Consider the following 14,144-nt stretch of genomic DNA (forward strand, 5'->3'; position numbering starts at 1 on the left):
TTTTTTTTTTTTTTTTTTTTACAATGTCAATTTATTTTTAGGCAATATGTACTGTAAAGAATAAATAAATAAATAAAAAGCTGCGTCTTTACTGAGTTACGTAGGATGTATACGTACCACGGGCGAAGCCGGGGCGGATAACTAGAGGATCTAATTTCGATAACAAAAATTAAATCTTAAAAATTACACTCGATTTTATTTCAAAGGCATATTTGTAACAAATATAATAAATTATTATGAAATCACGGTGCCGCTTGTGACTGCGCACAAATTCCTTTCCCTTCCTCGAAACTTTCATATTGAAAATATTTGTAATAATACGAGTAGCGTTTCTACAGTGAAACACTGCAATTTCATTAAAGTAACTGATACTCACTACAACCAATTTTACAAATGTCGCGCAATTGTGGCCAGTTATTGTCTTTTCACGAAATCAATACTAAAGTCATAAAGAGGAAAGATTTATATCTATGTTTGTAATGTTTTCACACAAAAACTACTGAACCGATTTCAAAAATTCTTACACCAGAAGAAAGCTGTAACTTCAGAGAGTTATATAGGCTATATGTATACCACGGGCAAAGCTGGGGTGAACGGTTAGTTGTTATATATATTTTTATGTACATGAATGCTAACGTAAAGAATTTATGAACATATTTGTTATGAAATCGTTTTACACGAGTTAAATCTAAACAAATACAGGTAACACTAAAAAAGCAAAATAAAAATCCGTCTCTATTTAATGACTTCTGAATACTCAATGAGTGTCCTCTCCTACGTTCATCTATTTGATACCATTTTAAGCATGAGTATCGAGCCCGCTTCGGCACGAATTGGGAGAGCTCGCACGAGGGAAGGTCTCGGTTTCTTGCACTACACCCCCACAGAAGATCGTCATGAAATAGTAGCATTCAATACAATGTTTCGTTCGATGAGTGGAGGATCCGGAGGAATTCCTTTTCGTCACCCTTCCCATTCTACTCCTTTATTCACGTCATCAATCATTCCCTTACGGTTGAGTAATAAAAACAGGCAACGCATTTGCGTTGGTACTGTTTCCATTGCAAATATTTAATCAAAAGATGGTGATCGCTTACCATCAGGCTCCCATTGCCCGCTCTTACATAAATATCAATTAATTTCACATCAAAAAATTTTTAAAAGCGCTACTTTAGTAATCAGTTAATCAAAAATTCAACGATCACGAAAACTCCTGAATCCCAACTCGCAATAAAACAATAAATAATCAATGGCCGTTATCGAGGTCACAAAGTTTAATTACTTCGAAGTTATTTCAGCGAAGTTTTTAAAATGTAATCATTATAAAATGTCGTTGGGAGTTCGTTGATAAAGTTCTAAATTTCAGATTTAAATGGTAATTAAGAGATGAACGAAATGACAACAAATCCATATCAAGCACATAAAGAGTCACATCGACTTCTTAAAAACCCACGGAGTTAACAAGACCAAAAAAATCAGTATAGTTGATATCTTCCTTAGTTTTTGGGAACGTCGTTTGAAAACTCAACCTATTCCCACAATTATATCAGTTTATTTATGTTGTATTTATTATGAAAATCTGTTAACATACTTGTCCAAATCTTGGTCCAAGATATACTTGCTAATTATCTATGTAGTATCACACTCTACGCATTGTGTGCTTCGCGAAGAACTTTTTGGTCAAGCCAGTCGTTTAATTATTCAGTCAAGTTCGTTTAATTGTACAATATACAGCGATGTATCCTCAAAACCTATCAGAATTAGAAATGCTGTTTTTCGTGTACCTCTGGAAACAAATACGACGAATCTCGCGCGTTTATAGAGTGAACATAAAATACACCCAAGAAAAACCACGGGCAAAGCTAGTCCGTTGCCAAACCATTTATCACTTTATTTGGAAAACAAGCATATCGTATTGCATTGTGTTTTAGCTGACGGGTGTCTGGAACGCCTGTATCCTATCACTGTCACGTGTCCCAAATTGTGATGACCGTGATGGAATATGGATGGTTTTGATTTGAAATCCTAAAACTTTATATTGATTAAGTGTATATATAGTAGTTTATAAGCGTATCTATGTATTTATTTGTTTGTTTACTGTATGCTGTGGTATGAAGTTTTATACGCAATTTTCGGATTCCACCTAATGATATATTTGAATAATCATATCTTAATCTTCTGATAGTTGCATTTTTCTTTATTGTTATTAGTACAGCAAAAAAGTAGATTTACATTTGTATACTGACAACAGGTAATAGGCTATATAACAGCACGATTTAATCAATAAGATTTTGTTTCCATTTCGTCCATAGCCGTTTATAATTTTTTTACCAAATTCTAAAATGGGATCAAATAACATTCATTTCTATTCAAACACAAACGTTGAAAAATTTCAATCGAAAATGGAAATAAATGTATTCTTGAGAACAGACGAAGTAACTTGTTTCACTAGTACAAATAGTCCCCGATGTAATTATAATTTTTATGACAAACATAAACTTCATCAATGTATCTCATTGGAAATATTGAAAATCAAGGCTGCCCCGACGTCAATTCCCAACGCTCTGAAGCTACACGTATTTGTTATTTATCAATATTAAAACTTTTATTACATATTTATATTTCATCTCGCATATTAAGGCTATATTACAATTGTGTACATGGCTTATGACCTAGTGGTCTAAGGAGACGGTATGGTAAAGCAAAAGACGGGTGTTCAAATTCGATAATAGATAAATAAAAAAACAAATAAAACCGTTTAAATCCATTTGCTTAGCGAGTTACCATATACTCATATATAGAATACATATCTTGATTTCGAATACAAATTATATTAAAATTTAACTTTTTATAATCTATATGCCAAACTTCAGCGATTTGTCCAGTAATTTGTGCTATGTGATAATTGAAAAGTCCGTTTTTTTCTTCTGTTTAATACATTAACAGTCTATCGCCCTACTTGTCATTGACATACAAGGTAAAGCAACGTAATAATGATTTGTTAACGAAGTACCAATTCAATTAATATAGAATTCTCTGTAATAAAACGTAAAGCAGTAGAAGCAGGTGCGTGTTTCGTTAAATTCATAAAGAATTGCTGAGTAAATTGCGTATAACAATTCCACGTGAAGATGGGCGCAATTTTTCGCAGCGAATGAGGAATGTTATAGAATGATCTCATCTCTCGTTGTAAATGATTCATGTAGGTTCTACTGTCTGCTTTAATTCGGGTATTTTTTAGTTATTACACGTATATTCAGTATTGTTGTTATAATATTAATACGGACTAGTTATTGACTCCCCTTTCTCTAACATTCGAAATAAACAAGGGCAGTTTGAGACGCGAGCAATAGACTTAATACAGTGTGCACGTAACCATTTGTGATGAGAAAAATAAATAAGTTTGAGAAGTCTGAAAGGCCATAAGAATTTATCCATGGTATTTATACATATAATGGAATTAAAACGTTAAGGGTAAAATTCGGGTATTGTCTATTCCTATAACGTAGGTGAAGCTACGGGCGGAGGCCCACTCATCATCAAATAAAGTCTATGGCACTAGAAGGTAGGTACTGTTTAGGTTTTTCAACCGACTTAAAAAAAGAAGAGGTTATTAATTAGACTGTATTTTCTGTGATTCATTACCTCATAACTTTTGGTTGGGTGAAAGGATTTTTATGATTGTTATTTTAATTGAAAGCTGGTGCCTGCCATGCGGTTCCATTAAAATTTGATCTAGTGCTAACAATTTGAAGACGGTTCACTTTTTTGTTACAATAATTATTTTTGAATGCACGTAAAATATAAAATCATCTAGTATTTTATTGTGTTTCATTTAACGCGAGTATTATACATTTAGAAATTAATAACTTTTTAACGGATTTTGAACGTCATTCTTTAAGACATGTAATATCTTAGTCTCCCCGTGACTACACTCGTTGTATAGTGTTCGAAACGTCGGGTTAAATAATTAAATGAATTAATCGCGTTTAAAAAGTCTTTAATTTATAAAATTACCTGTTTTACAGTTACTTAAGTTCACAGTAGTTGTACTCATTGCTAGTGGCAGGTCGCAAAGGTCATGCTATCTTGGTCTCCTACAATAAACCAGCTTGAGAGCTTTCTCCACGTTTGCTGTATAAAAGATTATGCCATCTTTTGTTTATGAATATGGTTGGTTTATTTGTAGCATTGTGACAGCATCGTTGGTTAGTAGCTACAACGTGTATGCACTTAAGAATATTGCGAAGCGATTGTTTATTTATGATTAAAATACAACCTCTAATAGCCTAGTTCTATAAAATTAAATTTTGACAAAATTATTAACTCTTCAATAGTTTTCCTCAATGTTCACATAAATACATTTAAATTCAACGCAATGTGAGCTTGATATGTAGAAAAACAATCGATTAAATTTGAATATTTACCCCATAATTGGGACAAATAACCTAATGAAAATCAGTCACACAATTTCATACCACAATGATCAGTATTTCCAAATGAGTATCAAAGGTTACTTTTAAAGATATTTAGAGCTTAAAACAACATGAATAAACAGACGTTATAAATAGACGCAAGCGATATTAAAAGAACTTTTCATAGTGTAATTTAAAAGCTATCTAATACAATACAGAATATTAATAACTACTGCGCCAATGCATCACAAAATCATCGAGCCCATATCAGATATTGACGACTGATCAGACTTAAAATCATCGCAAACATGTCATTCGCCAATGAAAGCTATTGGAAGCAATGTTTGTGCTGTGCATACAAAGCCTGCTGTATACGAGCGGTTGAAACGCGATCATATTTTAAAGTAAACACAGTTCCACATTTTAAATTGAACAAACTCAAGGTTAATGGTGAAACATTACGCAATAAAATGAACGACACCAATTGAACGATTAAAAATAGAATATATGTATCAATAATAACTGGTTAAAATTAAAACACAAACCTATAACCACAGTTATAATAGATTGTAGATAGATAGAAAATAATTATTTCTTATTCTGTTAGTAGTTTCAATTTTCTTATTTAAGCACAAAGAAGAAAACGATGCAATATTAAAACAAAATACAGAGTTTTCCTCTGGATATTTCACAAACAATAATGCGGGAGAAGGTAATATTTAATAAGAATTTCAACAATCAATTTTATGAGAAACTAGCTGCGCCCCGCGGTTTCACCCGCGTAAGTCGATATCCCGTAAAAATATCGCGATAAAAAGTTGCCTATATGTTATTCCAGTTGTCCAGCTGTCTACGTACCAAATTTCATTGCAATCGGTTCAGCACTTTTTGCGTGAAAGAGCAACAAACACACACATCCTTACAAACTCTCGCATTTATAATATTAGTAGGATAATTTGCATGCATTCTTCTTGTTCTCGAGTCTCTTCACGAATCTTAATCAGACTGTTTCGATGATAACCCTCTTATGGAGTAGGCCTTATCAAGGCACGGTTAAACTTCTAGCTAAGTCGATAACGTAATTTAAACGCAGTACGCCGAATCAATTTCCAACACGTCGGTCTCGCGATAAGTGTCAATGAGGAGTTCCTAATGGAATGTTTCGGGGTTGATTGAAACACGATTGCCGATGTAGGTACTATGAGATAACATTCATTAGACGTTTACTAATAACATTGATGATGTGAAGCTTAATGTTAATATTGGATTTACTGTCACTGATAGGAGTAATTTAACCGATTTTGGTAGCAGTTTATCGTAACTGGGATAAATTTTGTATTCAATATTCGAACTTCTTTTTCTCTTTGTTAATGGCTTCACCCAACGGAGGGACTGCGCCAATGTCCAGTGTAACTGGGAGAAATAGTAATTCAAACATCGTATACAAGCGTCGAAGAAAAGTAAAAAATGAACGAATTCTCTTGTCTATATTGCTGGGTTCCATCGGTCAAACTTATCTAACCAATAATAAATTGATATTCCCAATGGAGACAATATAAAAACAAACTTCTAGTTTGTGAAAGCTCTAAATAGAGAGCTGATTTAGGACTTTGTTCCCAATCTTTCCACAAATACGTGCCTGTCTGCAAGCCTACTTCAATATAGATATAGTAAACCTACAGGTGTCGCACTACGTGATATGTTTTAGTAATCTCTATTTATAAACAAGCGAAAGCTTTTCTGTACTCTCATAGAAATAGCATGTAAGGAAATAGGCTTACCTATAAGCTTTTTCTATATGCTATAAGCGGACAACTGAGCTGATGGTTCGCCTTTTTTTTTTTTTTTTTACATGTGATAGACAGGCATTTGACTGCAACCCACCTGGTGGTAAGCAGTGTTGCAGTCTAAGGAAGTGCATGCCTGTCTAGATAGAGCCTATTCACTCTCTTTTTGAATAAGTCCAGATTAAATTTTTCCGGAAAGACCGAAGCGGGTAGGGCATTCCACTCCTTCGCAGTTCGGTTTATAAAAGAGTTCTGAAAACGCTTTGTGCGTAAAAATGGTACCTCAACAACGAAGGGATGGTAGCCAGCTGTACGTCGAGATGATGTTAAGGGATCACCATCGGCCATGAACATTCGTAGAGGTAGTGCTTGCGAAAGCGCTGACCACTTTTAAGGGGAAAAGGATAAGGAAAGAAGGAAGCAACCGGATCACCAGATTCCCGATGTATATTTAAAAATATTACGTCCTTTTACCCAGCTAACACGTGAGCCGGGTGAAGTCTTAAATTAGTTAGTACAGACCAAGTCGACTCCAATATCCGATACTACTTTAAGCGTTTCTCACATTAACAGGATCTAATTGAAATTCAAATTCAAAAATTGCGAATCTTAGTACTCAATTATCTCTAAATAAGTTATGACTCTATCTTGTGTTTAACATACACATAGAGACAGAATCCAAATAATAGAGACTCACAAAATGTTCCTACTGAATTTTTAATTGCCACGAGATAACAATCCCTTTGATATGAATAGATACATTTGAATTTTTTTAAAGCTCTTTTATTTCTACACTATCTACGGCATTTCTCTTGCTAAGCATTAAATGCGTGTACATATGTTTTAAATTAATTCATGTTTAAATACTTTAATATTACACAATATTATCTCGACCAATAGTGCTTTTTCTCATCATAATTTACTCGACAATTCTAACTGCAATGTTGGTTTCAATAAAGTGTAAAATTTAGTTTCGCTCTGTAAGATGTACCAGTCTGTGTGAATCAAGGCGCTTTCTTGGTAAAGGGCAGAGTTGAAGTAAGTACTTAAATTGAAGATAACTTGAGAAGTCACTTACGAGTTGTACTGAAATTAATTGATGTTTGCTGGAGATTTTTTTAAATTGCTTTACTTTGATATAAAGTTGAGGCTTAATTACTTTTGATTCTCTTTTCAAAAAAGTAAGTATGGATTATAACATAAGAAATAATGAAATTTGGTGAGTTATTTAGGTAATTTCTCTTGCGGCTATTTATAATAAATAAATCGAGATTAAGCAACGGTAGTGTTGGTTGGGACGGTCCTAAATTGGATGGGGTATTCGGATGGGTGACCAATTTTTTGCAGAAGGTCTTTAGTGCAGCGAATCCGACTGACACATTACCAGACAGAATAATAGAGGTTATAATATAATAATGCAATTCCTGGTGAACGTTAATGTAGGTATGTATCAAAAAAAAGTAATAATCTATCGAATTAAACACGGATACGATTATAATACGTCATTGTCATTACATGCTTTTCCAGAACATTCCAGTAGTTTTTATCACACACCCACATTATTATAATATGCCAATTATACACTTCTATACCAATGAAGGCGATGATGATCGATTCTTTTCAACAAACTCAAAACTTTATTAGTTTTGAGTCTGGAACTATTTTCAAACTCTTACAACAATAGAAAAGTTTCTTTAGAAAACTTAATTTTCAATTATTGACATGGACATATACCTTTTAATCCGAGCAGAGAAGGGTCGAGACGCTAGTAATATCAAAAACTTTCCTAAGTAGCAAGTTCTAAATGCAACAAATAATGCTCAATCAATAATCTTCAATCTAATCTAGACCATTTAAAGGTCCCATCTTGAGTTTTTAAGAAGATTAAAGACTCAACGACTCGTATAATTTACAAGAAGTAATACAATAGAACACAAATTATACAATGTTTATCCAATAGCGTTAGTTTAAGCTGATTATTCGTCTTAAAGAATCAAATAACGTTAATAATTTAACCATTATAAATATGAATAAAGAATATAAATCACTTACTTCACACGCACTAGATAAGAATATTCATAATAAAACCATATAATTTCTTATAGTTAAACAAATTCTTTAAATCTATATTGTGTTCTATCTATCTCTATTATATCACCCTACTACCACATTAAACGCTTGTCCAACCTCTAGCTTCTACAAGCGGCTAATAGTTCATGTAAGCCCGTATGTTAAGTACTGTTTTGAACTACACCGCTAGTGTAATGTTAGATGTGAGCACTTTAAAGTTTAACAAGTTGATGTGTCCGTGCAGTGCAGTTTCAATATGTATTTTATAGCGAAGCTCACATCGGCTTAAAGTTTTTACAGTCAAAGAGAATGTATGTTGATATTATGGTAAGGCAAAAGTGAATTTGAAGTCGTTGCTATTTTCTATTTAACTCTTTAAACCTTGTTTTTATATACCAGCAAAGAGCTGTCATACCAACATAATCATTTCTACTAAAAAGGTCACTGACGCCCCTAAATAAGGAGGTACCGATGCCGATTCTAAAATGGTCCCAATGATAACAATTAATATCCGACAAAAAAGGATCATGTCAATCGATTGAAAACTCGCAAACTTATCAAGTAATAAGCCCACAAAAAAACATTCGAATAAAAAATCTCCTTCGATATCGGGAACAATGGTTAAAAAATTTAATAACAAAATCTTCCATAAACCTTTACTTTTTTACTTCATTGCGATGGTTTGGCGGCTTTTAAATGTATGAAATAGGCTATTGATAATAACATTTAACACATTTTATGTAGCTACTGCTATATAATTTATTCAATTTGTTTTGTCAGTGGACTTAAGCCCACATTAAGCAGTAAGAAGTCAAATTAAATTAAGGAAGGGATTTTACAGTTGTTTATGTAACTCGGAAAAATTAAAGCACATGTGCGATACCGCCTCTAAAAAGCTGGTGTGCTTACATTCAATTGATATGACATTTTTATCCTTTACTCTCTGTATTGTATACAAATATTTTATTTCAGTTCTTCGTGTATAGACGATATCATGCTTTTGTTGCCAACCCGTTTGTAGCAGTAACAATGCAGTTCATTATATAACCTTTTATTTTGCATAACCTTGTTAATATTATACCAGGAACATTTTAATTTGTAGGTAAATTACGAAAATCAAAATTGTGGAAGTTTATTCACGTATACAAGCGGTTAAAATTAAATCACACTATCTAATTAGCATAGCCACAGTCGTACTTTTTTAGGCTTTTTGTAAGCAGTAGATACTTGAAGGCCTTATAAACACATGTCTAATTTGTTTATCCACTTACACCACTTCTAAAGTTAATAGATATATGTTAACGCGAAAGTCAAACATTTATTTATTTAATTAGACTTCTTATAGAAGCATTTTTGAATCGTCGTAACATGGTTTTAACATTTACCACCGGTTCGGAAAGCAGTTTCTACAGACAAGAGCCGGAGAGAAACTCTGTAGTTTTTATCGCCGTAGTATAATATACTAGAAATCCTATAGATAGCGTAAGCACCGAAACTCAAAGATTTATCATTTCATAAACAAAATACGAGTATTATTGTGTGCGTGAATTGTGTATTTGTGTATCATCTAACACACATGCGCAATTGATATGTTCGAATGTATTATTAAGCTCACTCAAAATTATTACAGAGTTTGCTTCACAAACCACAATATTTGCTGTTTTGACTGAGTTAGGCCAGAACAATGTGTTGAAGTCTTTTGTTCGTTTATATGTTAAATTGAATAGCTGTGTCGTTAAATCCGCTATCAAGAGGGTATTTTATGAAAATTACGGTTGAATGTATAAACAGACATTTAAACATTTGCGTCTTAGATTCGGTAAATGTCTTTTAATGCCTTAAAATTATACTAGTCTACATACTAGTTTTCCGCACGCGGTTTCGTCTGCGAATCGAGAAAAATATAGACAGTTCCTGGGTATTTCCCGTTGCATCAGGAGAGAAATGGGAAAAATCCATTCTTATGTCCTATGTCTTTCACCCAGTCATACTGTATCTTAATACCGAATTTCGTCCAAATTGTAACAATGGTTTGGACTGGAAAAAAAGACTGATACTATCGCATTTATAATATTAGCAGGGATTGAACAAAGTAGGTAAGAAACACGACCATACGGAATTTCGTAATTACCTAAAAGGAAAAGCCCACGCTTCTTTCAGTTTCGTATATTATCTTTCACATATAAACGCAAAACCGGCCTACGAATGAAACTCGGAAATCATTAGAATAATGGCGTTTGTGCAAATCCAAGATGTAAAAGAATACAGAGATTTCACTTCACGAATTCCACGCTATTTGTTTAAATAGTTCGTATATCATACATACGAATAATGTTGTGTTTCCCATACAAAAACATGCATTCTTTTTTTAAAAAGTTTCTTTTTAAACATAAAACGTGTAAGATTCGAGGCTTCACGAAGAAGATCTTATGATATTTTTTTTTAGATTTACGTTGATTAGTCTAAAATTTAGTTTGTCTCAAGTTATTCACATTTATAAAGTCCGTCTGTCTGCTACGTTTTGCTAATTTTGATGGGAACTAGTTTAAGCGTATTTATATATATCCGGGTTAAAATATACAAGCAGTATCTTAGAACCAGCGCTTATTAACACGTCTAGTCATTAATTCAATTTATAACTAATTTTTAAATGTAAGCCGTTGTTACATCCAAGCTGGGAATACATTTATCTTGTATAATATTATGTATTTAAATACGTATACTATAAATTATACAATATTCTGCGACCAAAAAATACCTCTACGTGTACGCCTAGCTGAGTTTCACCTACGTCGTAGGTAGATGATGTTATATATCTCATAGCTTCCCTCCATAAATGCACTTTCGAACCCACATACATAACAAACTCTACAGATTTATTATAAGTAAGTATATACAAAGATACAAATACGTTAGTGTGCGTTATTTAAGCAAATAATATAATATATAGATAGATATTCCCAGCCTGGATGTATGAACGGCTTACATTTAAAAATTTAACAGACATCCGCAGCAGGAATGGATTAAAAACATGAAAGAGTTAAATTATGAAACGCGACGTTTTTAACATTAAAGCGAGCATGGTACTCACTGACAGAGATGTTACTCGAATGTATTAACAGGAATTTCGAACTGACTACAAAAAGGGAGGATGTTATTAATTCGATTGTATTTTGTGTTTGGGTGAACCGATTTTTATGATTCTATTTTTTATTTCAAAGTCGCCCACGCGGTGTGCTTCCTGTTTGTTTTGGTCTAGTTCTGACGATTTGATGAAGGCCGTTAAGATTTTTTTTAAAATAGTGATAATATTAAACTAATATAATAAATTAAAGATGAGCAATTGATACGCTGATTAATCATTAATTTACTTTATTTATTTATTAACACTTTATTGTACAATGCACATACAGTTAACAAAAACCAATAAACAATATCTACTGTACAAATTGGCGGCCTTATCGCTTAGAAGCGATTTCTTCCAGGCAACCTTTGGATATAGGAAATGTAAATTTTGAAAAGGTAGAAAGTGTATAAATACATACAAGAAAGTGTACAAATATATAGATAAGAAATTAATGCATATAGGAGCAAGGATAGTATAAATAAATATGCAGTAAAGAGTACTACTACTTTACGTAACTTTTAAAGATGATTAATCCATGATTTTGAAGTTATTACAATAAAAGGAACCTAGACTTCATAGGAAGCCTGTGTCCCAGCAGTGGGAAATATGTGGGCTGATGATGATGAAATAAATGGCGCTTAAAAAACTAACTTTCAGGTAATCTCTTTTTCCTATTCACATTTTCCTACTTCTCACTCATACATATACGTACTCTTTCACTCCGAAACGACTACACAGATGTGGATGAAATTGGAATCAGATATAGATTACCGACATTATAGTCTAGAATAGCTTATCTTATTATTCAGCTACCATCTGAGCAATATCGTAAGTAAAATTATATACATATCTTATATAATTTACATCACAGCCATGCCTAGAAACTTTGATTAAATTGCTAAAAGCCTGAAACTTTAATACCTGTTTTGATTTATACTAACACGTGGGTTTGTAATTTAAGATGAATCAGAGGACTTTTCGGATGTAGAATTAGTTTTTGAATAAAGTCTGTAGGTATATGTATGTTCATAAATTTCATTACACATAAGTATCAATTAATTATTTGTTATTTATTTGTTTATATATTTTATTTCTCAATTAAAACTACTATACGATATAAAATAAAACATTTCATTTATTTACGTTTGGATTATGGCATGAACCCTCATAGGAGGCCCTTTTCCCAGCAGTGGGAACATATACAGGCTGAAGATGATGATGAATTAGTAACGTTATAATATATAATTTTTCGATTCACAAATTTTTTAATTCACAAAAATGGGTCAACTCCACAGATTTCACTGTTGCAAAATTTTACGTTGCATTTATAAAAGTCAAAAAATTTAAAGCATATATTTATCAATGTATCGTATTTTAAAGCAATTATTTATCAATGTAACGTCCCTTTACCCAGTGTTTAGTGTCATTAGTGTTCCCTTATAATAGCAAATTGCTTTTATGCGATTTACAGAGTCAAAGGAGCAAAGGTCAGCTGCCACTTATGCGTTTCTGTTAAATACGCGATGGTTAAAAGCGAGATTTTAATTAATAAGCTATGTTAAAAGCTTTTTAAAGAACCTGTATTAGCTCAAAGGAGAATATTAATATCGAAAGAGAAACTATAGAATATTGTCGTTTATTTAATTAAGTTTTTAAATGATAGCAATTTTCTTGTAACATAATTAAATTCAAATATCTTACAATATTCAAGTTTCATTCATTTATATTTAGATATACATAAATATTTCAGTTTGTTTGGAGTAAATTGTAATAGCCTCAAAATATATTAACGTTTCCTAACACTTTTTAGAAGTTTTTAAATTGTAAATACCATATCCTACGATATGCAGATATGCGTACCTCTAGGAGATATCATATAATATCATAATACACGCATATATCCAATTTTGAATATTGTTACCTTGTGCAGTTGTGTACGTCCCAACAAAATCTTAATATATATAAATTACGTGTCAAGTTGTTTGTCCGCGAAGGACTCTTAAACAACTCAACCGATTTTAATCAAATGTACATCATGTGCAGTTTGATCCAACTTAAAAGGTAGGACAGTTTATATTATTTCAACGATAAAAGACTACCCAGGCGGAGTCGGAGATATGTGTTTTACGTTTTATTCAAATGTATGGGAATTTCAAATGAATCATTAAAACACAACTTACCATGAAAGTTCATGTAATCAAAATGACTCACCTTCTAATTCCAATGTTGATTGCATACCAGTAACATCAGAAGGGTCGAGGGAACTGCCCAACGATTCCGTACGCTCGCCCCCATATTCAATGGGATATTCCATTTCAACTCTTAAATTATTTGCATCACGCGTCCCATTCAAACCTCCGGTTTTTAGTACGGTTTTGTTTCTCTCGCTCTCATATTTATCCGTAGGCAATTCATGAATATAATTCCGGCCTCCATTCTTGTTCATCGGCGCTGAAATATTGTTGATCCCACTCACCCGTGATCCAGTTTTGTTCACTGTTGACGAATAATCGTAGAATATTTTTGTGCGCGTCTCATCATCAATCTTTAGCTTTTCCATCGATTCATCTTTGCTCTTCCAAGACGCATCTCTGATCGCTTCTTCTGTATCTTTGTAATTATATTCGTATTTCTTATTAGTCTCGTTTATAAATTTAGTAAAATATGCTTTTGACTTATTGCTTTTTGAATCACTATAATAATACACATCACTTGTGTTATTAAAATACTCTAATTCGTATATTT

The 14,144-nt window shown here is 32.6% G+C and overlaps 1 protein-coding gene across 1 annotated transcript in view; it reads right to left on the bottom strand.

Moving 5' to 3' along the window:
* The window catches only part of LOC119834424 (gamma-aminobutyric acid type B receptor subunit 2), a 41,827-nt gene extending 27,705 nt beyond the window's left edge, over nt 1-14,122 (bottom strand). Inside the window, exon 1 of the mRNA XM_038358782.1 lies at nt 13,611-14,122. Within this exon, the coding sequence (XP_038214710.1) occupies nt 13,611-13,959 (349 nt within the window). The 5' untranslated portion in view covers nt 13,960-14,122. The remainder of the gene's footprint in view (nt 1-13,610) is intronic.
* Between the last annotated feature and the right edge of the window lie 22 nt (nt 14,123-14,144).

This window comes from Zerene cesonia, chromosome 19 (genome assembly GCF_012273895.1).
Source record: "Zerene cesonia ecotype Mississippi chromosome 19, Zerene_cesonia_1.1, whole genome shotgun sequence".
Classification (NCBI taxonomy): domain Eukaryota; kingdom Metazoa; phylum Arthropoda; class Insecta; order Lepidoptera; family Pieridae; genus Zerene; species Zerene cesonia.